The following is a 24,500-nucleotide window of genomic DNA, read 5'->3' as shown; positions in this document are numbered from 1 at the left end:
CCGAGCGTAGTGGGGTGTCTGGAGGCGGTTTCTGGAGAAGGTGCGATCCTTTTGAAGCCCGTCACAGCAGTCTGGAGTATTCCCTGCTTCTGCCCACCCCCCCGGGGCCTTGCTCCTGCAGTGCTGGCTCCTCTGAGCACCCTCATCCCCTCGGTCACAGCGTGCGCATGCTCACGGCTCGCTCTGTCTCATCCCACAAGGGTTTGGATGCAGCTACTCAGTCATGGCTACGGGGCAAAATCATGCTTAAAGCATCTCATTTGAAAGAAATCATGAAAATCCTGCATCATCCTATTTCCTCCGGGCAGATATGTTTTTTAAAAAAAGAAAAAAAAAAAAAAGCCACTTTTAAATGTGGTGTTGTGGTTTTTTTACCAGGCATTCTCAGGACAGTAAGAAACACGTGGAGCGGGGAGCACCAGTTGAAAACCTGCAGGACTCCAGAGCAAGGGTGGGCGTCCACTGGGGTCTGATCCCCCTGCCAAACCTTGGTCGTGTCGAGGGGGGACCCAGAGCACATCTGGGTGAAGGTGGCGTGGAGTTTGGGCCAGTCTGAGCCCTCTGCAGGGCAGGGCTCGGGGACAGTCTCCAGCCTGGGACCTCCTGCAGCTGCCAGCAGAGAGGCCAAAACCCAAGGGGTGGCCAAGGGCGGTCATTTGGCGGGTGCAAATATTTAGCTGTGGGTTCTGCTGATTCGGGTTTTGCATGGAAAAGTTTCTCCATTGATCAGACTGAGATAAGCAGTGTTTCCATTACACTGGGTTTTCCTTGTCCTTGAAGCTGAGGTTCGCGGTTTTCATCGTGGTCTCTGTGTATTGTGTTCCTCTCCCCAGCCCCAGGTCGCTTCCATCTCGCAGGCAGGGTGCAGGTCGCTGCCCGCATCCACCTCTGGCCCTTGGAGGTTTCTGCTCCTGGCACCGGGACATGGCACGACTTCTTGCCCCAATGTTTTTGGTATTTGCTGCTTAAGGGTGTTGCTCTCGGTGAGCCCTGCGGTGTGCAAAAGGGAGGTTTCCAGGCATGTGTGCTGGGATCTTGCAGAAGTCTCTTGTCCGAGTGGGTTTCAGGAGGTACAAACTGCAGGCACTGGCTCCAAGCCTGGAAGCACAGCCGTGGCAGGGGCTCATCTGTGCCGTAAGAAGAGCCGGGGCAGTCGAGAAGCGGGTGCTTCCCTCGGCAGCTGCCCATGGCAGCGGTGCTGCTCCTGAAAACCCCAGCACCCCAGCAGCGCTTCTGGGGACAGATCTGCCGAGGCAGCGAGGCGATCCCCTGCCCGAGGAGCACCTTGGCTTTTTTTGTGGCACTTACGCAGCTCTTTGGTGTTGCTCCTGGCTGATTTCACAGGATCTGCAAGGTGGTGGCTGTGCCACCGGGTCCCTGTCCCCAGTGGGTGCCTGTCCCCTCCCTGGCGGTGACACCGTGCTCCTTGCACCTGTGTGTGTCCCCACCACCTCCACGGGAGATTTGGGCCCCTCGTATCTGCAAAGCCCGGGGCATCCTTGTGCTCTGAGTCCCCCCGAGAGGAGGGCGCTTGGCAGAGGAGGCCGTGCCGTGTGAGCGTGCCACTGTCCCTGCCACCGGTGCTCCGCATCCCAGCCTGAATCACAGCCAGCCCAAAAGCTGCAGGGACCGATATCTCCGTGTCTGCTCACAAAAAAGCCACAGCAAAACCCCACGTGTACCCACCCTGGGGACAGTTACAGTCCCTAAAACCCCCTTGGGAGCCCAGGGGCTGCCGCAGCCCCCGTTTTCCCTGGAGTTGTCCCTGCTGCAGGAGCGCAGCGAGCGCCCCGAGCATCCCGGCGTGCCCTTGTAGGGTAGTGTGTGTGCACGGGATGTCAGTGCTGCACCTTTCAGTGCGTGAGTCTCTCTGGATGGGGTTTTACGGTTCTGCTGCCTTGCTTTGGGTTCTTTTTTTTTTTTTTTTGGCATGCGTGCACACACTTTAGAAACAGAAGAGCGGAGGGAAGCGCGCGGTGCCGCTGCCCCGGCATTGCAAAAGGGAGCTGGCAGGGATGGGGGCTGTTTCCCTTTCTTCCGAGGTCTCTGCTGTGGGTTCCCCCACTGCGGCAGGGTCTGTGCGATTTTTAGAGCCCTGCAGCTGCAGCAGTTCCCTGGGTGGAGGGAGGGATCGGTACTGGGCTGCATCCCTCCTGCATCGCCCCTTTCGGGAGCACACTGAGTAAAGCCAAAAGCGAGGGGACAGCCCCAGAGCCTCGCCTGGCGCAGAGCAGATCGCGGAGGAGCCGAGCTGCCGGCGGCTGGATGCAGATTTGCAGGAGTTTAAGGACGTGGGGGTGAGAGGCAGGATCCAGGTGGGTGTGAGCACATTGTGAGCACCCCATGTGAGTGGTCCTGAGCCCCCACAGCGTGTCCCTGGGGCAGAGCCCTCAGCAAGGGACAGGGTCCCAGCGGCCCTGTGCAGGTGCCAGACCCGTTTCTGGCTGCAGTTCTTACAGAAACGCTGCGTGCCGGGGGTGTTGCTTGCAGGAACATTTCCAAGAGCATCAGCCGAGGTTTAGGGGCCCGAGGCTGTGGTTAAACAGTTGCTGTTGGCCCTGCAGCTGGGTCCCCTTCCTGCCCCCATCCGTGCCCCGCGCCTGCCTCTTTGTACACCCGTGCTGTGAAATAAAGCAGCTGGGGGAAGCGATGCGGCTGGCAAGTAACCGCCTGCTACCCAGCTGCCTGAAATGCCCCTGCAACTCGGAGCAGCGGGGTTGGGAGTTTTGCAATGGTTTAGCACAAGCCCTGGGCTCCAGCAGCATCCCCGCCTTGCTCCGCACGGTGCCAGGTCAACCCGGGGCACGCTGCCGATGGGATCCATTTCTTCTCGGGATGCAAAGGGCCCATCCTGCAGCCAGCGCTGGAAAGGTACTCTGGCAGAAGTTGAGGAGAAGCTTGTTTTGTTTTGTTTTTTTCTTTTGTTCTGTTTTTTCCTTCTTTCTCTCCCGTTATTTATTCATTTCCTTGGCTGTAAGGTGAGGCAGGACCCATGTTGGCAAGGGGACAGTGGCAGCAGCCCACCAGAGATGTGATCGGTGATACGTGCAGGGGTGAGAGATACAGGGATACAGCCCAAAGATTCATGAGCAGGGATTGTATAATTCTTCTCAGGAAGTGCTGTCATTATTTATTTTTTTAAAGAAATAAAGAAGAAAAAGGAAATAAATGCAAGTAGCTCTGCTGCACAGACTTTGCAGCTGGTTTTCTCCCACCTCCATCATCTGCTCTTGGCTGCTTGAAAATTGGGGATCAGGTGGGTGTGAGTTGAGGTCTGCAGCCTGCTCCCATGAGCTCAGGCCGAAGGAGGAGGGCAGCCCTGGGGCTGTGGCAGTCCCAGGCTTTAGATTTGCTCCTGTGCTTTCTGCTAAGCATCCATGGACTGGAGCCGTCTCGCCTGCTAGCTGTGCCTCAGTTTCCCGAGCAGGAAAATGGATTTATTTAGCATCACAGAGCTGCGCCTGCAAAATCCCGGGGCCAAGAAGTGCGATGGGTAGCATGGTCCTTGCTCGTTGTCCTGGAGGTGTACGTGGATGTAAATGCGTAGCGCTGAGCAGCGTCCATCCATCCACCAGGATGGTGGTGGGACGCAGCGGGGGAGGCAGAGCAGAGCCTCCTGCTCTGCTTTCCCTAGGGGCGAGACCGAGGGGTCCTGCCTGTCCCGTCCCGTCCCGTCCCGTCCTGTCCCGTCCCGTCCTGTCCCCAGCTGCCTGCCTCTGGCTCGTCCCTCTTCCCTAGGCTGAGCCCTTCCTCCCCTAGGGACCATCCTCCTCCTCCTCGCACAGCCCAAGCAGGAAGGAACCTCTCTTGATACCAGAAGTGGGGAGCTGCTGTGCTTCCAACCCCCTGCCAATACTTTGTCTTCTCTCATTTTTCTTCGTTTTAGGAGAAGAGGACAAGAAATGAACGACACGAAGGAGGCGCTCTTAGCTAAAGGACCCCTAACTTGTAACTCGGACTGAAGTCTTGCATGCGTGACCATCGCTAGAAGCCAGCAGGACATGCATGTGTCCGACTACCAGACAAATGCGGGTGAATCGTCGAAAAGAAAAATACCGATTTTTGTTTTGTTTCGTAGCTTTCTTTTTCCTGTACATAACAGTGCAATTACTGGACATCTGGCGTAGGGTTTGGGGATGGAGCTATACATGGGCCACAGGGTCATCGCAACGCTCTTCCTTGGGGATTTCTTCCTGCAAAATTTGAGACCCCCCTTTTTCAAATCTTCGCCCTGGCGGAGCGAGCTCAGTCAAGGCATCCTTCACGGGGGGTCGCCGGGGTGCTGTGGGGTCTGTGCGCTGCCCAGCCAGAGGGACGGGCAGGGGGGCATGCGGTGATGGCCTGAAGGTAGTCGTGAGGCCGGGTGCTGGTGGCCTTGAGGCTCTCACAGCTGCGTGTTCGGTGGAGGCTGGAGATCTCCCTGTCCGTGATCCCTGCGCCGTGGAAAGCCCTGCTCCTTCTCAGGTTCATCCCACACCAAAGCGAGGTGGCGGCTTGCCCGTCCTCCCCCTGATGCCCCCTGAGGTCCCCCCTGCAGTGGCTAAGTCAAAGCCAGCCTCCCGCAGAGGCGCCCGCTCCAGGCACAGCGCGGGGATGAGCCCAATGGCTTTCCTCATGTCTGATGCTCGCTCCTGGCCACGCTCCCTTCACTCGGTTGATTTTCAATTATTTCCCTGGCAGGAGTAGTGTGTAGAGCTTAAGATCTTGGGAGAGCCGTGAGCTCGTGTTCTCTGCTTTAGGGGACAGCACAGCCTTGGCACCGGTGAGCTGCCCCCAAGGCGGCAGTGAATGCATGCTCGGACGTAGCGTAGTCCTCCTCTGGGACTGGTGTTTTCATGGCTTCCCTTTTGTAGGGCACCAGCTCGAGTGTTTCCTCCTGGGATCTTGCTGCTGGGGGCCAGGAGGGGACCCAGCAGGGAAGCTGCCGGGGGTGGTTTCTTCTCCAGCCCCCCGAGGGCTCCCTCCTGCCTTCCTCGCTTTTCCCCGCGATCCCTCCTGACGGTGTTGGGCTAGCCGGACTTCTGCCTTTGCTTTCTCTTAAATCCCAGCTTGGAGGAAGCAGCAGCACTAGGGCCAGGTTTTGGGATAGCATTTTGCTCTTTGCCGTTGGGGTTTTTATTTTACTTTTTTTGCCTCTTAAAAGCTTCCGGCGCTTTTCTTGTTCCTCTTTCATGTGGGCAAGAGTGCATCTTTCTCTGGACAGTACGTGCCAAAAGTCATCCTTCCTTTCTTTTCTCCATCACCAGCATTGAAGAAGATGAGCAGAGCCCCCAGACCAATGGGAATGTACAGAATTGTTATACTACTGAGCTGATCTACTTGTACAGAAAACCTTGCATGAAATGTTGTTACTGTATTTAATATATAATGTATTCAAGAAATTTTAATATGGAGCTCTTTAAAAAGGTCTTTATAGTTACTCTGTGGTTAGAAGAAGGTTGTTGCTGATTTTTTAAAGATATTATTATACTTTGTCTTGAAGAAGTTTTATTTTTCAAACATACTATGTCTAATTGAGTTCATTGGTGATCCCATGGGGGCAACCAATTTCTTTTTAAAGGCGATTTTCCCATGAACGAGACTCAGCCCAGCACAGAGGAGCAGGGCATGCCCCAGGTACTGCCTAATAAAATAAAAGTGGGATTTGCCCTTCTCCAAATGGGTGGATTTCACCTTGGTTTGGTACAGATCACCTCCAGCTCTCTGTTCAGGGAAATAACCAGCAGGAATTGCATCCAGGACCCAACCGGTACCAGCTCAGGGACGTCAGAGGAGGTTTGTTTCCATGTTTCCCTGGGGCTGGAAATAGATCTGGGAGAGGGTGGATCCAATTTAGAGCACCCCAGCCCGGTCCATTTGCTCCCAGTGGGGCTTTCAGCTGCCCCACTGGCCTCTCTGAGATGTGTCTGCCTCTGTCCGTCCGTCCATCCATCCACCCATCTGTCCATCCATCCATTGTGCTTGCGGGGACCTGCTCAGTCCTGCATGGCACCGCCTGCCTTACACCACTCATGGATGTGGGATTATTAATCCTACCTAAATGTGGACATGTTTGGAAGGGTTTCTTGCGGAAAAATCCCAGTAAGGGGTACCGAGTGATGGGCGGGTGTCTCTGCCTTGGGCTCTCTCAGGAGGTCGGGTTCAGGTACACGCTTAGAGAGATGAAATCATGAAATTTTAACTCATTATTATATTCCTGCTGGTGGTTTTTGTGTGGTCTCCTCTGACACCAGAGAGAGGGGGGTAATAGGCGCAGACATCCCCTGAATCCACTAGCAGAAAGGCAATGGGAAGAGAGGTCGCATTCAGGCTATTTTACTGTTAGCAGAGCAGACAGGCTTGGGTTATTTTAGCATCGACGGCTGTACCAGGAGGTACCAAACCCCCGACATCGCGGGTGAGAAAACAGAGCTGTGGCCCAGGCAGCAGCAAATTGCGTTTGCCTTTTCCTTGTAAACCTCTAGATCCATCTAAAAATGAGGTGGTGGGTGCAGGAAACCCGTGCCGGAGCAGGTGTCCCATTTCCCTTCCCACCAGCTGAACCACATCTCTCACATCTCTCTCTTCCCGCCCACCCTTTAATTGCTCATCCCCCGGGGTCAGCTTCCACCCCATGGCGACAGATGCTCGGAGTTCAGCTCTGCTAATAAAATAGCCGCAGACGTGCTTACATTTCCTTTCTGCTCGGTGAAGGGGCAGGACAAGCAGCAAAGCAGGTGTGTGTGGTGCGTGTGCCCCCCGCTGGGTGCTTGTGCAAACCCTGGGGTCCCAGCACGGCGCCTGTCACGGAGCGGCTGTGTCACCCAGCAGCCTGCCCAAGGAGGCAGCCTAGGGCAAATCCTCGGGGACTGCTGCGTGTTTGGTGACGGAGGGCAGGAATAACCCCCTGCAGCGCTTCGTTCTCCTGCTAGGTGCAGCGAGCGGCTGAGGGCAGGCAGGGGATGAGTCCTCGGCGTGGCTGGACGAGCTCGTGGTGCTGGCAGGGGGTGCGGTGGGAAGGGAAAAAGCATCAGCGAGAGACTCAGCACCTTGCGTCTTCTGCTCAGGGTCTGGAGACTGACCCCGTGTGATTTCAGAGATTCTTGGTGCCCCAAGGCCGGTGGGTGCACGAGTCTAGTGCCGGGTGGCGCTGGCCCGACTGGTGGGAGGCGGTGCTGAGTTCAGTCCCCTCAGCATCGCATCGCTCCTGGTGCTCCAACGCAGCCGTTCCCAGCACCAACTCCTGGGCTTTACTGTGGTTTTTGGTCCTAGCCTGGCCACTGTCTTTTACTCAAGGTGCCCGAGGGTTGGATGTCCCTGCTCAGTCCCACCTGGGCTTTTTCTTCTTTGCCCCTGTGCAGTGGCACTTTGTGGAGGGGTCTGTGGGATGATGGAGCAGGACTTCACCCCGTGCAGAGCTCACAGGGGCTTTTTGGGTTACTGGCTGCAGTGAGGAAGGGGATGCAGGGGGTCAGCTGTGCTCCCTGGACCTGCCTTCTCGGTGCCACTCAGCTTTTGGTAGGAGCAGGGCATTAAACAAGCCGAAATCTGCAGGGACCAGCAGTGATGGGGGCTCAGGTACCGCGGGCTGCTGTCCCAGCCGTGGGTGCTGCTGGGTCCGTGCAGGCACGTGGGACCCAGGGGAGGCAAGCAGCAAGCCCTCGCTGGGTGGCTTCGGGCTGGGAATGTGCTTCGGGGTTCATTATGGGATGCCTGAACAGCCTGATATAGAAAAATGAGTTCGTGCTTTGTAGCAAAAGGTAAATCATTCAATCTGGGGTGGGGGGGAGGAGGGGATAGAACTGAGAAAAACGAGGTTTCCTATTTTGTTATACAAGAGATATTTTTCCACTAAATTTCCCCTTCCCAAGCTGTGCCCCATGCCCAGCTGCGGCCAGCCAGGTGTGCCGGGAGACTGCGGTCAGGCTCGCCGCACGCACGCCATCCCCTCTGTCCGCACAATATTGGACTGTTGTGTTTTATACTTAGGAAATGACAGAAATAAAAGCAATTTTACCAGACAACTCTGGATTTCCTGTTGTTGTTTGCTGTTTGGTTGGTGGGTGGTGTTGCTGCTTTTTCCCCCCCCCGCCCGTTCGTGGCAGATTTGGGGGGCGGCCGGGAGCCCGCGGAGCTGTGCGCGGTGCCTGAGGGCATTCTTCAGCCCTAAAAGGAGCTGTGCTCACCAGATCGGGATTTCTTGTGGGTTTTCAGAGCAGCCAAACTAGAAATGGAGCTGAGCTTGTCTCTGGCATCGGACGACAAAGGCGAGATGGAAGGAGTGGCATGATACGACTGTTGGGAATGTTTAAAGTACCAGCTAATTCGTTCGTGGGGCACGAGAATACAAATAACAGTGCTAATTTTGACTGCATCCAGAATAGTCCTCACCTTAGCTCCCCCGGCTGAGTAGGTTTGAATAAGCCCTGCCATGATCTCCGAAAGAAATAATTAATAAAGAAAGGATAATTAAAGCAATTGGCCTCCTCTGGGGAGCGGAACAGGGCGCTCGGGGCCATGTGTTTCCATCTCCAGATCAACCACGGCTCTCCCCATGGTCGTATTCTGAGTGGAAACTCCTGCCACAGCCGGGGTCGTGCTTCGGAGCAAATCCGGGCTCATGCTGGCATCTGTCCGTGTATGTTTTTGTGGGGTTGTGGCCCCACGTGCCCCTTCCGAAGGTTACAAGCAGGAGAAAGGTGCCGTGGTGGTGATGGGATCCCAAGATGTGGAGCACCCGTGAAGGCTAGGTTTTGGAAGAGGACGTTGGTTGGCATCATCCCCACAAACGTGCAGTCTCCAGCCCGGCACAGACCAGCGCCACCACCGCTGTGCTGGATGTGGCCCTCGCACCGGCTGCTCCTGAGGCTGTGGCATCGCCTCAGCGCATACCGGTGAGCACAAAATGCCCCAAATCCCCCTCTTTGCACTGAACCCATCCCTGGACCTTTTACCCTTGAGGTTGCACGTGTCCCTGGAGGCATGGGTCCCAAAACACGTGCTACCCCCAAAATAACCCCACGGCGCTCCGTACCCCATGTGGCTGAGCATGCGCCCATGGCTACGATGGGAAGGGGGGCACCAAACCCGCCAGTACCCACAACATCCCAGCATCATCCATTTGCCTTGGAGCAGCCAAACCCACGGCCAGGGATGCGGGTTGTCACGGCAACCGGGGATGCAAACGCTGCTGCCGCGGGCTGAGCACCACCGAAAACATCCGTCCGCACCCGGGCGTCACGGGGCGGGCGCGGAGAGGAGCCAACGCTGCTGGGAAGGAGCGAAGGGAGGTCAAGGACAAGTTAAAATTGGAAAGAAAGCTGAACATGCCGTTTCGTAGACCTCGCTCGCTCACATCTGCCAGTTTTTGGTTTTTCTTTCCCCGCCCTCCCCATCGACGGCGGGGCGGTGGGAGCATCTCCTCCAGCTGGCAGGGGCAACGGGGTCCGCGGCAGCCAAAATTACTGGGAACGGCCACCAGGTCACGGCGGCTCTTCCCAGTGACCTGGCCAATGCAGGTCCCCTTTGCACCCACCATCGTATTTTAAATCTACTTGCCACCGTGTTTCTCCCCCCCCACCCCCCGGCCCCCAGATTTGCAGCGTGCTGCGCATTTTTTGTGCTGAAATTCGGAGCTCCGTGCTGGAAGCTGCCAAGCGTGAGTCTGGATTGTGTAATGAGCTTCATCTATTATTATTCCCCCCTCTCTACTGCAACCCCCCCCAAGAATTTTTTTTCAAAAAGCAGCGTCGGAGAGCCTGGAAAGCCCTGGGAGCTCTGACCCTGGCTTTACTTTTCGGGGTGTGGGTGGGCTCGTGCCCCGCACGGAGGCTTTCAGACACCCACTTCATGCCCCAGTGGCTCTCCATCCTCTGTGCCAGGGTCCCAGCTTGAAGTGAGGGTGCTCTCGCGTTTCCAAATGTCTCCGTTAAAAATATAAAAATACTCTTTTTTAAAAATTATTATTTCATTTTGTATTTTTCTCTAGGCAGCCCCAAGCAGAGGTAGAGTTTAAGGAATGGGGAAGGAGGAGCAGCACGGCCAGGGATGCCCTCAGGTCGGTCTCCAGCCCTCGATGCCCCCAGCTCTGGCCCAGCGGAGCTGACGGGGGCGCTGGATGCGGCCAAGCGCAGTGCTGGGGCCGGACAGCACCAACCACGGGCAGCATTCAGGCCTGGTGCTGGGCGTGAGTGCAGGGTTACTGAGGCTGCACGTGCTCTTGCTGTGTGCGCGTCACCTCCCGAAGTGCAGCTCGCTCTCCTCCTCAATACCTGGCTGTGCCCTCTGTCCCCACAGTGTCCCCCTCCTGCCCTGCTTGGTCCCAATTTTGGGTGCTGCCAGGACGAAGCCCAGCTCGGTGCAGAAGGAGCGTGGAGGAAGTGGCTGGGCACTGCAGGAGCTGCGGAGCCGCCCGAGGTCACCACAACCCCCGGGCTGCACCGCACCCGCAAAGCACCATTTCCACTGATTTATTCTTGTGAATCTTTTGCTAGCCCTTGCAGCAAGGTATTAGCCACTGGAGACTGTTGCAGACAAAAGCGAGCCCTGGTGTGGGGACGTCCCAGCACCTGCACAGCATCACGGCCCCATGAGCTCAGCATCTTCCTGCGGGCATCCACCTTCCCTGGGCAGGTAGGTCCCACACCATCACCATTTAATTTATGGACATGGGCACACCACTTCCCTGCGGTCACCACTTTGCAGACAGGGCGTTGTTAACAGATCACGGCGTTATCATCTGGGGAAACGTCACTGCAAATGGGGGGGGGATGGCACCCGGGCACGCCGGCCAGCTGGCACTGCCTGTGCCACGTCGCGCTGTTGTGGGGCCGGTAGCCTGGCAATGCCAGCCCCCGGCCATTAAACCCCTGCTGTAAAGCAATTTAGTGAGCATTAAGCCCTGGGAGGGAGCAGCCAGGGGAGAGGTGTGAGCGGCGGTGACGTGAGCAGGGCGCAGCAGGAGATGAGGTTTCGGAGCTGGTTTGCAAATGCTGGGGTGCCGCGGGCAGGTGGTGCCCAACGCCAGCACTGCCACGGCCACGGGGTCTGCGCCACGGCTCCAGGAGGGACTAAACTGGGTGATGCCCATTATCTCCCGATGGAAACTATTTTAGCTAAATCCATGCTCTAACCATTTTATTGACTCCAAGTACCAGAGGAAGGTTAGAAGTGACTCTTTTACAAGTCATTTTGCTGTTAAATTTAGCTGTCCTATTTTCATTATCCCCATGGCTTTGGCAAGGGTGAGCAGCCTTCCCTAAAAGGCCTCGTTTCATACAGTAAGTTATTTGCTGCTCTCCTGACAGATATCTAAGCTTATAAGGTTTGTCTGCTCAGCTCAATAGCAGGATCAGCCTTCAATCTGACACGATTAGCATCAGCGTTTGCTTTTGGCCGCCCATCTGACAGCTTTCCACGTAGCCCCACGGTGGGGAGCTGGGATGGGGCCGTGCCACTGGAAACGTGGAAGCGTTGGAATTGGAGTCCCGAGCTCCTTGGGGTGCCCAGAGGCCGCAGATAAACGTCTCGCCTGCCTCCCCACCACGCTTCCCATCGCCCAGCAGTGCAAGCGATTTGTTCTGCTGCTTTCACGCTTGTCGGGGCTGCGCCAACGGGGCAACGCGATGCCAAGCCAAGGGCAATGGGCCGTGACAGGTGATGTCAATAGACATGGCCTGGAAAGGGGGGATTCCTCGCGGCAGGTTCAGCTTGCCCACGTTTCCCAAACTGTTTTCCCTGCACAGGGCAGAGAGGAGCCGTGCTCGTGGCCCCCGAGCCCCGTCCAGGAGCTGCCTCCCGCGTGGCTGGGACATGGCGGGGAGCAATGGCACTGCTGGGGATTTTGGGGAGAGCATCCTCCATTCCCCCCAGCCGGTCCCAGTGCTCCCCAACAAAGGACCCCCCCCACCAGTGCCCCGTTCCCAGGGGTCCCACATCCACAAGCTCTGTGCTTTGCCCAGTGCTGAGCCCAAACCCCACTGCGGCGATGTCAGGCCCCGAATTTCAGCCCAGCACGTTCAGCTCCAGCCCCGTTCTGTGCTGGCCACGTACCGCAGTGCTGCAGCATCCGTTGCTCGCTGTGGGGTGTGCCCACCAGCCCCGCTCCCAGGGGCCTTTCAGGAAATGCTGGAAATGCTGAAAATGCTTCGAAATGTGCCCGGATCAGCCCCTGGGCAAGCGCTGGGAAGCAGCCAAGCCCCAGCAGGGTGACCTCATTGTGGGAGGGGGCCAAGCCAGGGGTCTGGCTGCCCCACGGGCTTGTGTCCCCAGTTCTGGGGTTCAGTGCCCCCACCTGGGGGACCGGGGTGGCCTCTGGGGGGATGGAGCAGGACATGGGTTAGGGACAAGGACGGGAGATGCACAACCCCAAACATCGAGGGAGCAGAAAGGTGATGCCCTGACCTCCCTGCCTAAAATCCTCCTCCGGACCCCCCTGTCCCTGCCCAGACCCCCTCTGCTCCCCGCTCCCTCCCTGTCCCCAGGGAGGGCCCCTGCACCCTCCCGCACCCGTCCCACCCCCGCTCCATGTAGGGCACCGCTGCACCCAGCCCAGCGCTTATAGGAACAGGAAACCCCGTCCCCACGCAGAGGAGGAAGCCCGACAGCCCGGCCGAGCACGGAGCAGCCCCGATAGCGTTTTTATTATTATTTATATTTATTTATTTTATCTCTCTGCAAACAGAGGAGCGACGGCGGGCACGGCCCAACCCGCACCGCGGCGAGCAGCGGGGCCGGCGGCGGCACAGCCCCGGTGCAGCCATGGGGCAGAAATGCATGGAGAAGGTGTCCTCCTTCCTCTTCGAGTACGACACCCCTCGGATGGTGCTGGTGAGGAACAAGAAGGTGGGACTGACCTTCCGGCTGATCCAGCTCATCGTCCTGGCGTACATCATCGGGTAAGGCTCGCCGGGGCACGCTTTCCCAAATTAGCACTTTGCCATCACGTTAGAAAGGAACGGGGAGGGAGGGGCTCCTGTCTCCCCTATATCTCAACACGAGGGGGTTTTGCCGGTGGTATCGCATCCCCCTGCCTGTTGGCACCCACACTGTGTCCCGCCGTGGGGCTGAGCCCCGCGTCCTCCCCATCCCGGCTGCTCAGAGGCACGAGCCCTGCCCAGCCCCAGCGCTCTCTGAGCTGCCTCCAGCTGCTGCTCCAGCTGCTGGCCAGCAGCCTGAGAATCTGTTGTTATTTTTATTTTTCTTTATATGAAATAAGAGGCAGCTGGGGCCAGCGCGGTGATTTGTGAGACCCAGGCGGCTGCAGACAGGACCATAAATTTCCCCGTCCCCTCCCCAGCTGCTGTGGGGCAGGGACGCGGCCGCACTCCAAAGCCCTGTTTTGCTTTGCTTGTACAAGGCAGCCCCAAGAGCAGCTCAAAAAAAGGGCAGTGAGCCGGGCAGGCGGGCTGGAGCTGCACAAGGACACGTGTCCTTGGGTGCCCCAGGGCTCACGGAGCTGCTCAGAGCTGGCTTCAACCCTTGGGATCCTTCCCGCAGCGGGAGAAGGCACTGGGGCTGCAGTGGTGAGAGGTGGTGGGGCATGGGGTGCCGCGTTACGGGGCTGGGAATGATGCAGAAATCATCGCTGTGCCCCGACGGGCTGGAGAGCAGCACCTGCACCTGGCGCCAGGAAGGACCCATGGTAGGAGGTTTACATGGAGAAGGGGTGCCCAGCTGCTGCAAGTAGAGCAGCACAAGAATTGGGGGAAAAAATGGGTATTTGGGGAGCACAGTGTGGCTGGCGCAGTACGGCAGAGAAGTGGCCACTCCTGGGGCTCAGAGCGAGCTCCTGGCAGCTGTAGGGGCAATCCCAGCTTCACTCCAGCTCCCCTAGAAGGGGGGAAAAGCATCCCAGGGGCTGCACCGCGGCGGTGGGGCCCTGCATTGCTCCTGCCCAGCTCACCAGGGAGCTCTCAGCCCAAACCGCCAGCTCCTGTGAAGGGGGAACAGGCAGGGGCGGTTGCTTGCAGCAGGATTTCCGAAGTAACCATGGCTTAAGTAACCCAGCTAAAACAGGCCGGGCAGCAAGGAGAGATCAGCAGAAAATCCTGGAGGGGTGATGAGCAGGGGCAGAGGAGGAGGTGTTGCCGTAATTCCGATGTTTTTGCTGCCTTGGTGGGGTTGGGATATCCTGGCCCCCGGCTGCTGGCATCCCTCAGTGCCTGCACCAAGCCGTAATGTTTGAGATCAGCTCTTCTTCGAAAGCAAGCTCGGCAGGCAGATATTGATTTATTTGCAGTTATCTCAGCTCCGTGCCCCTGGCAGCAGGCACAGGATGCATGACAGTGTGGCGGCAGCGGGGACATGAGCGCGGAGGAAGGACCGGCCCCCCCGCTGCAGACAGCGCTGCGATAAGGCGCTATCACTGCCAGCCGGGCGGGCAGCGCTTCGTGGCTTTGGCTTCCTGAAATGTTTGTGTGCGAGGAGGCTTAGATGATGGCAGGATGGGGCAGGAGGCTGGGTGACACCGCTGGGGGATTTCTGTCCCCTAGGCAGGGCTTGAGGCGGTGCCAGCAGCACGGGGAGATGCTGCCCTGCTGCCAGGGCTCGGCGGCTGGGATGGGGCCGCATCCTGCCCTCCCGGTATAACCCAGTACATGTTTAAGGTGAAAAAGGCGAGTTCTTCAGCAGGGCCCCAGTTTCTGCCCTCAGCCCAGGGTGCTATTCCCTTGGCTTGGGACACCCATGGGGTTGCAGACCCCAAAGCACCGTACCCAAAATGTCCAGCAGCCGCAGGGCAGAGCTCCAGGCGGGGACAAAAACCAGACCGCTCCTTTTCTAGTGCCGGCAGTGCTACCCAACATGGTCGCTCGCCAGTGTTTATAGGCTCCCTGAGTCGGACTTCATCCAGTGGCAGCTTGTTTATGCCCTGGGTTAAAAAGCGCCAGGAGCTGGCCCCAGCTATGCGGGCTATGAGCCGGCTACAGCCGGGCTATGCGGGCGATCAGGAGGCAGCGGCACGAGGGATGCTGCCCACAGCCCCTGGCACTGTGGCTCCCTCAGCTGGATGGGGAACTGGTGGCCCTGGAGGGGCCCTGGGGTCACCCGTGTCCCAGCACTGGAGGCAGCAATTTGTGGCGAATATTAGTGCAGTGGATCAGGATGGACCAGGTGGGTTGTTGTGTCCAGCAAGGCTTCAATCCTAAATGCCCTCCAGACCCGGCTCTTCCTGCCTTTGCCTGCCCTCAGCCACAAAACGTATCCCAAACCCCCAAATAAACGAGCCTGCGGTCAGTCAGGTCCTGCAGCTCCCACATGCCGTGAGCATGGGGTGGGAGAGCTCAGCAGCACGTCCCCGGGCCCTCTAGCAAGAGGAAATTTGGGAAGTAATTGAAGATGTCCTGGAGCACAGGGAAACGCTCGCTGCATCTGCCCTGTCCCCTCCTGTCCCTGCTGCACCCACCCCTCGCCTTCCTCCCCCAGGTGGGTTTTCCTCTACGAGAAGGGCTACCAGTCACAGGACAGCATCGTCAGCTCCGTGTCGGTGAAGCTCAAAGGCCTGACGCTGACCAACGAGAGCGTCTTGGGCCCGCACATCTGGGACGTGGTGGATTACGTTTTCCCACCGCAGGTAAGGAGGCAGGAGGGGCTGGGGGGGGGGGCTGCTCTCACCCCAACCCCATGGAGCAGGTCCTGGTGGGGTCCTTGGTGCTGGCTTTCCATGGGGCCACCCATGGCACAGCTTGTCCCTGCTGGAGAGCAGGTGGCTCCTGCCACAAACCTTTCCCCATGTCGTCCCCAGGGAGCGCCCGATGCTTGGGACCCCTCCTGGTTGATGGGGCACGTTTGATGCTGCCCCCACAAGGCTGAAGGCTCCTTCGGTGCCTCCAGGTGTGGGCAGCAAGGGTGGTGACTGGTGACACCACAACTCCCCAAGGCCACCACCAGCTTCCCACGTTGGGACCCAAGGAAACAAATTTGGGGGAGAAAGGAGCCGCCCGCCTGGCCATGCGCCGGTGGTTTCGGTGTCCCATGTGGAAGGGGCTCCTCCGCTCCCCAAAAACACTGTGCTGTCTGTCAGCTCCTTGGCTGTGTCTCCGCAGGGGGACAACTCTTTCGTGGTGATGACCAACTTCATTATCACCCCTGGACAGAAACAAGGAACCTGCCCGGAGGTAAACGCCCTGGCTCCTTTCAGCGGTCACCGTGTCTGTAACTCGGGGGGCTGAGGTGGTGGCGCCAGTGGAGTAATTCTCCTGAGAGCGAGAAGTTTAGTAAAAGCGTGAGCCTTAAAGCTTAAAAAAGAAACCCCTCACCCTTTTCCCTGCTTAACTCGGATGCCTGTGGCTGGGAAGCGGTGGATGGAGGAGGCTGTTGCCCCGTGGGGGGACGGACGGACGGATGCCCTGGGGGGTGATGGTGGGACACAGCGCTGAGCGGCTTTCCCCAAACAGCTGCCGGATGCCGGGCTCTGCACGAGGGACAGCGACTGCAGCAAGGGGACGTACAGCCGCCAGGGACAAGGTACGGCACTGCCGCTCCTGGTGAGCACAGCGAGCCCCAGCGGGGCCACGCAGCTGGGGGGGCTGTGTGGGGACCTGCCCCGGGCCACCCGCAGGGGAGCCTGGGGGAGGCTCTGGCATCCCCAAAGATCATCCCACCTGGGCCGGCCCTGCTCTCCTCTTCCAAATGATGTCTGAGCTGCAAAAACCTTCCTGACAAAAGGCTAATCAAGGAAATTAAATGTTTCCCCCGGACTTACAGCTTTCTAACAGCCGATTGGCCACAATTAATTGCCCTTTTAATCAAGGGGCACTGTTTTGTTTTCTGGATGGCCATGGCAGGGCTGGAACCCCACCCAGGTCCCCCAAATCCCGGTGTTGAGCTGGGGTTTCCCAGTACCCAGGGACGCGAGCAGCTCTCTCTGCCCCGCAGGGCTCATGACGGGCAGGTGTGTGAATTTCAACAGCTCGGTGAAGACCTGCGAGATCTTTGGCTGGTGCCCTGTCGAAGTTGACTACCACGTTCCCAAGTAAGCAGAGATGCTGTTGCCCCATTTTGCAGGTAGCTGGGACCAGAAGCACTCGGTGTAGGGCAGAGCAAGCCCGGACTCTGTGGGTTTCTGCCAGGACAGCCCAGGTAGATGCTGCCTGATGTCCCCAGGGGGTTGTGTCCCTCCTGGCCTCATTTTCTCCTGGTGGCTCTCCCCTTCTGTGCTGGGTTCTCCACGCGTGGCCCAGCTGCCCTCAGAGCAAAGTCATTCTCTGCCCATGAGCTGTTCTCCACCTCCAGCCTCCACGGACCACTGTGAAGCACCTCTTGGCATACGCCAAGTCCTTTCCTCCTTGCCATGGACATGTGCCAATGCTTGTTTTTCAGCCCTGCCCTCCTGTCAGAAGCGGAGAAGTTCACCTTGTTCATCAAGAACAGCATCACCTTCCCCAGGTTCAAGGTGTCCAGGTACGGGGAGGGCTGGGGGGAGAACTACTGCTTGGCCGTGGCCCTGAGGGGAAATCAGGGGCAGAGCTGGGTGCGTGACATGGGGGTGTCATCCCTCACCAGCAAGCCCAGCACTGGCCCAGCTGCTGCCACCTCCAGCACCAGCTGAGCTGGTAGGAACTGAGCCATCTCCCTCCAAACCCATCCCAGCACAGCTGCTGGCTGCAGCTGCAGGGAGGGGGCTGCTGGAACGAAAGTCCCTTGAGTTATCTTCAAACCACCTGCATGAAAATGCAGTTTCTCTGGTCCCCTGTTTTTCTTCTCCCTATTTTCCCCCCACTACAAAAGCAGTAAAAAATTAAATATGACCATGGGGTGTGAGCAGCCAGGAGGAGCCTGCTGCCCCCCAAAACAAGCAGCAGTCCCCGTACCCTCACCATTACCGCTAGGTCCTGCAGCAGGACATGGGGCCAGCCCCTCCAGGCAGTGCTGGATGCTGGCGTGCATCTAAGAGGATTTATGGCACCGCCGGTCCCGTAGCCGATTTGGAGCAAATTAGGAGCAGCTATTTGTGCTGAGCATAGTGGATTCCTCGCTAAGCCAGCCGCATCCCCGCTCTGCAGCCGAGGTTAAATGCCCCGGCAGCGTGGCATGTGTGGGGCTGCCCCCCAAGGGGTGGTGGGACCCTCAGCAGCAGCAGGGTGAGGTGGTGGCAGGGGCTGCAGGGGGGACATGGCAGGGGACAGCAGGGCCTGGGAGGAGAGGGTGGCCGGAGCCAGCCAGGGTCAGGGGGGGACTTCCTGCCTTTGATCGCTGCTGCTAATGAACTGCCGAGCAGAAGGGGTGGGACGGGACTGACCAGGGCACGGGGCTTGCAAAACCATCCGGGGCAGGGAGGCTTCAGGGAAAGGCTATTTTTAGGAGAAAGGGCAGACCCGGGTGGCAGGCAGGACGTCATCCTTCCCTTTTCACCCTTTCTGGGCAAGATGGCAAAAAAATGGCTGAGGGTGGGTGCCGTGGGATGCGCTGTCTGTGATTTGTCCCAGATGGAAACTGACTGTGCTGGGAGCACTGCTCGTGGATGAGGAGAGGCGAGGCGAGGCGAGGCAGCTGGGAGGGGTGGTGGAGGCCGCCGGAGGGCTGGCAGGCCTGGGGGACGAAAGAGGGGGCTGCAAAAAGAAGTGAGGGTGGTGGCTGTGTGCTGAAACATGGGTTGGGGCTGCACGCAAAGCAGCGAACCCAAAGCTGATGTAGAGACCACTCGTGGGAGAGAAAACAGCAGAGAAGTGTCCTCCACGTGGGGAGGTTCAGGAGGAACAGGCCCCTGGTGGGGTGGGGGAGGCCAGGCGGGGCTGGAGGAGAGGGTCTGCGCTCCGCGTGGGGATGGAGGACGAGGCCGAGTGCCTGACCCAGCTCTGAAGTGGCCCGGCTTTGGGCAAGGCCTTGGACCAGGGCCATACAGAGCTCCTTTCTCACAATTTTTTCAGCTCTTCAGGGTCTTTCTCGCTCTCCTTTCATTCGCAGGCGCAACTTGGTGGAGAGCGTTACCAAGCAGTACCTGAAGAAATGCACGTACCACAAAGTCACCGACTCCCTGTGCCCCGTGTTTGACCTGGGCTACGTGGTGAAGGAATCGGGTCAGAATTTCACCGTCCTGGCCGTTAAGGTACTGGACGTTTGGAGATGTGCCTTGGGACACGGGGGCCGGCCGAGCTGCCACTGCTGCAACGAGGGGTGGGATTTCCCAGGGGCTTGCACGGCAGCGGCAGAATTAAATCTCGTAAATATGATGAATCTCCTTGGATGTGGCCTTTTCTGGTTTAGTGACTGATGTGTCAGGGTTAGGCCATGGGGCAGGCAAAACTCATGGACAAAATCGGACAAAGAAGGGCCACAAAGACCATTGTTGCTCAGGACCATGCCCTGGGCGTAGCATGATGCCCAGGAACAAGAGGGCATGAACTTAGCTGTACATCCAGCATTTAGGACCAAAGCGAACATCTCAGCATAGGGCATGCAGCCTGATGGGGAGCCAGGGCACCTGGTAGCACCCAGGGGGGCCACCTACGAGGAGGGACGGGGTGTCTCTGTGTCACCCGGTGCTGCTGTCCCCGCTGCAGGGCGGAGTGGTGGGCATCACCATCGACTGGAATTGCGACCTCGACTGGCCCGTCCGGCACTGCAAGCCCATTTACCAGTTCCACGGCCTCTACAATGACGACAGTAACGTCTCGCCGGGCTTCAACTTCAGGTGAGGGCACCCCCCTACCTCCCCAGGCAGGGTCTGAAGGTGGGTGTTTGGGGGATGCCACAGCGCTCAGCGGGTGGCAGTAAATCCAGGACTGCCCTCCAATATAGGTGCTGGCTTTGCAATGCCAGACAGCAGTGCTTGATGGAATGGGATAGGAAGAGATAACCCAGTCCCTCAGGGGGTTAGGAGAGGGTCAGGAGCATCCCCTGACCCCATCCTGCTTCGCATCCCACCAAGGTCCCAGTGCTGTGGGGTGGCGGGGGGTGGCAGACACCCGTTAACAAGCCATTGATGTCCCCTATCTCATGGGACAGGTATGCCAAATACTACAAAGAAGATGGGACAGACAAGAGGACCCTGTACAAGGTGTTTGGGATCCGGTTTGACATCCTGGTGAACGGCAAGGTAAGGGCGGCTGTGCACGGGTGTCAGCACCACAGTAATGCAGTGTCAGGTCCCATGGGGCCAGTGATTCCCAGGGGACATGGAGGGGAACCCGTTGTATGGGCTGCATCTATCAGCTGCAGTTCAGCCTGTGGTTTTGTCCCAGAACAAACCCACTTTGGGGGTTTGGAAGGACCGTGGAAAGCTGAAACCTTTCACTGACATTTCCAGAACACTTGTGTTTATCTTTTTTTTTTTAATTTTTTATTTTCCCCTCTCCTTCTTCCCACTGGGAAAGGCGGCTTTCCTTGTGGTACTCCCACTGGCAATATTTAAAGGGTATGCATTCTTTTTTTTAGTTAAAAATACGGGAAACAAAATAATTTCAATTTGTGTCAGCCTAAACCCGAAATAACCGTATTTTTCTGTTTGACAAATGAACTTAAAATCAGCTCCTAACCAGCTCCTGTTTCTCTGGGTTGTGGGGAATTTCGTGGCTGGAGCTGCTGCAAGGCTCCTCAGCTGAGCCCTACCCGTGGCTATTGCAGCCTTCTCCTGCTGTGAGCTCGTTGCAGCATCTCACCGCTTCCCTCTGACTTCATGCAGGCGGGCAAATTTGACATCATCCCCACCATGACCACGATCGGCTCTGGAATTGGTATTTTTGGAGTGGTAAGTTTGGGTGGCTCCAGCCCCTACTTTGTGTCTCTGATTAGCGCCCTGGTGACGAGCAGGAGCGGGAAGGAGCTGCCCCAGCGCCCCGTTAACGTGGGGAGCAGGGACCCATGGCCATGGGCCGGAGGGAGCCAACGTCCTGCTGGGCGAGAGGAAGGTGGGCTGGGCAGCCCTCCCGACAGCTGCATGTCAGATCCATTGCTAAGGGGTCTGGGAGGTGGTGAGCCGCATTTCGTGCAATGACAGCCCCAAGATCCTGTTTCGTTATGATCATTAAAGACTTTGGCACGACCCAAAGGGTGCGTGCGCTGCATGTACCCAAAGGGGAAGCATTTAATTTCTGTTGAAATTGCCCGGTGTCAGTCCCAGCAAGCTTCTTTTCTGCCCTAAATGGACTTTTGGAGGATTCATGCTCTTCAGCAGCTGCCATCAGTGGCCTGAAGCAGAAGTGACCCGTTTGTGGGAAAAACTGGGACAAACTGGGAACACAAGAGGGCACAGGCGAGCTGGGAGGGCAGCCCCAACCCTGCCTGTGCTCTGATTCAAGGCCTCTGTGCTCTGCGACCTGCTCCTGCTGCATTTCCTCCAAGGACGGGACTACTACAAGCAGAAGAAATTCAAGTACGCGGAACAGGAGCCTGTGAGTACCGGCACATCCCTCCCTGCCAGAGGCTCTCGGTGGGCGAGCGTGGGTGCGTGCGTGGTGATGCCATGCCAGGGACCACGTTCATGTCAAGGAGTGCCCAGGCACCTTCCCGGGCTGCTGGGAGCCCCAAGCCCCTGGGGCTGTCCGAGGCCGGGAGCCGTGAGTCTCCCCTCCAAAATTACTTTCTGCATGACCCGCCGTTTCCTCCCACTGCTCACTTTCCGAGACCATCCTCATGACCACGGGATGTTTCCCGTCCTTTCATAGGAGGTGGAAACAGGTCCCCCCCAAATTAATCAGAGAATATGCTCACATGCTGGGGGTTAGGAGCTGGTGCTTCCCAGCTGCTTGTTCCCCTGCTGTTAGCAGGGGACAGGTCTGTAAAAGAATTATCGTTTTCTCTTCTTTAACCCCCAGTCAAAGTCGCATAAGAAAGGGAAGGAGCTGGACAACACGCAGTGAGAGGTGAGTGGGGTTCCTAGCCTAGCTGGTGTATGGTTATGGGTCTCAGGGGGCTCCTAAGGCCCTGGGAAGGGCACAGGGTGGGAAACAGCAGTGGGCTGTAATGGCTGATGTGGCATCTATGCTTCCCGGGGCAGGCAGGGTGGGGATGTGGGATGGACACTGGGTTTTGGACAGCAGCATCTCTCCAGGAGGCGAGCTGGGGGCAGGACACCTGAAACCACCATGCCTCTCTCTCTCCAGCATCTACGCTGACCGACAAACCTGCACCTTCTTCCTCCTCCTCCTCCTCCTCTTCCTCTCCCAAAACACGGTCGTCATCCCCAGCCCCAGCCCCGAGGCCAGCAGGAGCAGCATCCAACGCCAGCTCGCGTGAACGCAGCACCCTGCAGCCAGGGCAGGATCTGGCCGGCCCAGTGCCCTGCGTCTGGCAGGGCTTGCTGTGATGCTGGGGTGGGTGACGCCTGCACGGGGCACAGGGGCCCTGCACTTGCTACAGCACCCACAGGACCTCCACCAGCCCTGCCTGGGGTGCCAGGGCCATGCTGGGGTGTCCTGCACCCCGAGCCCTGCAAGAGAGCATCGCTGCCTTCCCTTCCCCAGCAGTGCCCCTGAGTGGCTCCAGATTGAGGAGAGGGGAGTGGAAGGAGAGCTGGCAAGAACCATGCGTAGTCCCCCAGCATGGGAAAGAAAGGGTTATTTTGTGAGAATGTATTTTATTAGAAAAATAAACCTTTAGTTTTTCTACTACATCCTTTTGCAAAGCCCATGCTTGCCCTGGGCAGGACGCGGGGTACTTGGTGGTTTTCAGCACCGGGGAGTCTGTGCACGCAGAGGAGCCCTGCAAATCGGGCTGGAGCACCGAGCCTCTGCAACAGAGCTGGCACAGGCTCCCCCAGGCTCTGCCCTCCCATGCAGGGCCCCTGGGCCTCCGGCCGCGAGCACGGCTTGTTATCAGCGTTGTCACTTGGGTTTCCGTCTCAGACAGGCTGGCTGGCGGGGAGCCACGGGGAGCTGCTGCCCTGCGCCAGCTCTGCCTGCTGCTGCCCACACCAGCGGGGCGAGCAGCGCTGCCCCTCTCAGCTCCTTGCCCCCATCTACAAAAGCACCCCGAGGAACCCCTGTCCCTCTGGGCTCTTTGCCCCCAGCTTCAAAACTGCCCCGAGCAGCCCCTGCCCCACACTGCCGGCTCTGGCCGGGGCTCTCGGGTTGCACCAGCTCAGACTTGCTGCGCTCTCTCTTCGAGGGTCTGACCTCTTTTTCGGAAAAGCTGAAATTTTGAAAAAGCTGACATTTTGTCTCGGTCAGTTCAAAACTGGATTGCAGCAGCCTTGGGGAAGTCAGCAGAGGGGCCGTGGGGATGCCGCACCCGTTGCAGGATGGGAGCGGGCACCAGCAGCACGCAGCGCTCGGGCTCCTATGGGACAGGGGCTGCAAGAAGCTTCAATCTGGCCATGAGGGCAGCAGAGTTAACATCAAGCTGTCCATCCCCCACTGGGAGGTGATTTGCTCTCAGAAGGATGCCTCAGCTTTCAAAAAAAAAATCTATTAAGACTATTTTTATTGTTGGGTGTTTTGTTTTGGTTTTTTCACCCTTTCTCGTGCCGCTGCCGTGTCAGAGCGATGCCAGGTGCGTGCACTGGAGGTGCAAAGAGCATTGGGGGCAAAGCTGGCCGGAGCCTGGAGGCCTTGGAGCCAACTGGGTGGTGGCAGCCCGACGCAGCGGGTGCGGTGGTGCAGCAATCTCTCCAGCTAAGCCTCAGCCAGCAGAGGGGACTGGCAGACCGCTTCTCACATCCACGCCTGGCAGAACTCGCTTCCTGAGGCTCAGAGGCAGCGAAGCGACAGCGTTCAGGTTCACCTCTCACACCCGCTTAAAGGGGGTCGGTCTGCAGGCAAAACTGAAAATAGCCAGGGCAGGGCTGCAGGTGGAGCAGGGGATTGGTTTTGGCTGCTTTATCTTTCTAGCTGCTTGTAATGCAAAGCCTCCGTTCTTTCCCAAAGAAGTATTAAAAGGCAGAATAGGAAATTAGGAGAAATGGTCCTTGTACACGTTTCCCTGTAGTTGCCATTCAAAACCTCTGAGCTGGGATCCCTAAAAGTCCCAAGATTGCTTTAAAAATCACGGGAGGGTTTATTTTCTTTTCCATGCTTGCTTTTTACAATACATGAGCTTTGGGGATCCTTGCCTTTGCCTTTCCCTCACCAACCACCTCCAGCAGGACGAGAGGCTGTAATTTGAATTCTTTTACCAACACAAGTTCCTCTCCCAAGCCAGCGACCCCAGAGCCTGCGGCCTTCAGGTGGAGACCATGCAGAGCAGTCGGCGTCTGGAGGGAATGCAGCAAATGTCTGCTGTGAATGGAAACCAGTCCCCTGTGCAGTGTGAAAAGGTCGGGGAAGCCCACGGCAATTGCTACGGCTCTGCTTTGTGCAGGACAGGCTGGAGCTGGTGCTCAGGGGGGAGAGCGTGGAGGAAAGGCTGGGAGCCCTCCCTGGCACGGTGCCCTGTTGAGCACTGCAGCTCCCAGCCCCTTCTCCCGTTGCCTTTCAGTTTGGTAAAACCCATGGCAAATTGCTGAATGCAGGATTGTAGGGAACAGTTAAAGGTCTGCAGATGTGAAGTGCTGGAAAATGGAACTGATGATAGGTTTCAGGTCGTCCTGAGAAAGCAGCTCCCTGCGGCGTGCTGGCAGCTCGGGGCATGGAGGCGTTTCAGCACAG

The 24,500-nt window shown here is 57.9% G+C and overlaps 2 protein-coding genes across 5 annotated transcripts in view; both read left to right on the top strand.

Moving 5' to 3' along the window:
* ATP2A3 (ATPase sarcoplasmic/endoplasmic reticulum Ca2+ transporting 3) overlaps window positions 1–5,503 on the top strand; it is a 44,432-nt gene extending 38,929 nt beyond the window's left edge. For 2 of the 4 annotated variants that reach the window (XM_083806231.1, XM_083806230.1), the window contains exons 21-22: window positions 379–451; window positions 3,887–5,503. In XM_083806231.1, the coding sequence (XP_083662357.1) occupies window positions 379–451; window positions 3,887–3,962 (149 nt within the window). In that variant the 3' untranslated portion in view covers window positions 3,963–5,503. The remainder of the gene's footprint in view (window positions 1–378; window positions 452–3,886) is intronic. The other 2 variants (XM_083806233.1, XM_083806232.1) reach the window with 2 other exon arrangements.
* A 7,052-nt stretch (window positions 5,504–12,555) lies between these two features.
* On the top strand, window positions 12,556–22,526 carry P2RX1 (purinergic receptor P2X 1). Its single transcript, XM_083806043.1, has 13 exons — window positions 12,556–12,875; window positions 15,403–15,550; window positions 16,023–16,094; window positions 16,374–16,443; window positions 16,855–16,951; window positions 17,299–17,379; window positions 18,883–19,024; window positions 19,479–19,609; window positions 19,924–20,014; window positions 20,600–20,665; window positions 21,216–21,308; window positions 21,732–21,779; window positions 22,020–22,526. The coding sequence occupies exons 1-12, from the start codon at window positions 12,739–12,741 to the stop codon at window positions 21,774–21,776; spliced, it is 1,173 nt and encodes a 390-aa protein (XP_083662169.1). The 5' UTR covers window positions 12,556–12,738; the 3' UTR covers window positions 21,777–21,779; window positions 22,020–22,526.
* Window positions 22,527–24,500: the final 1,974 nt, after the last annotated feature.

This window comes from Anser anser (genome assembly GCF_964211835.1).
Source record: "Anser anser genome assembly, chromosome: 20".
In the NCBI taxonomy this organism is placed as follows: Eukaryota; Metazoa; Chordata; class Aves; order Anseriformes; family Anatidae; genus Anser; species Anser anser.
This window is presented reverse-complemented; position numbering and strand designations above follow the sequence as displayed.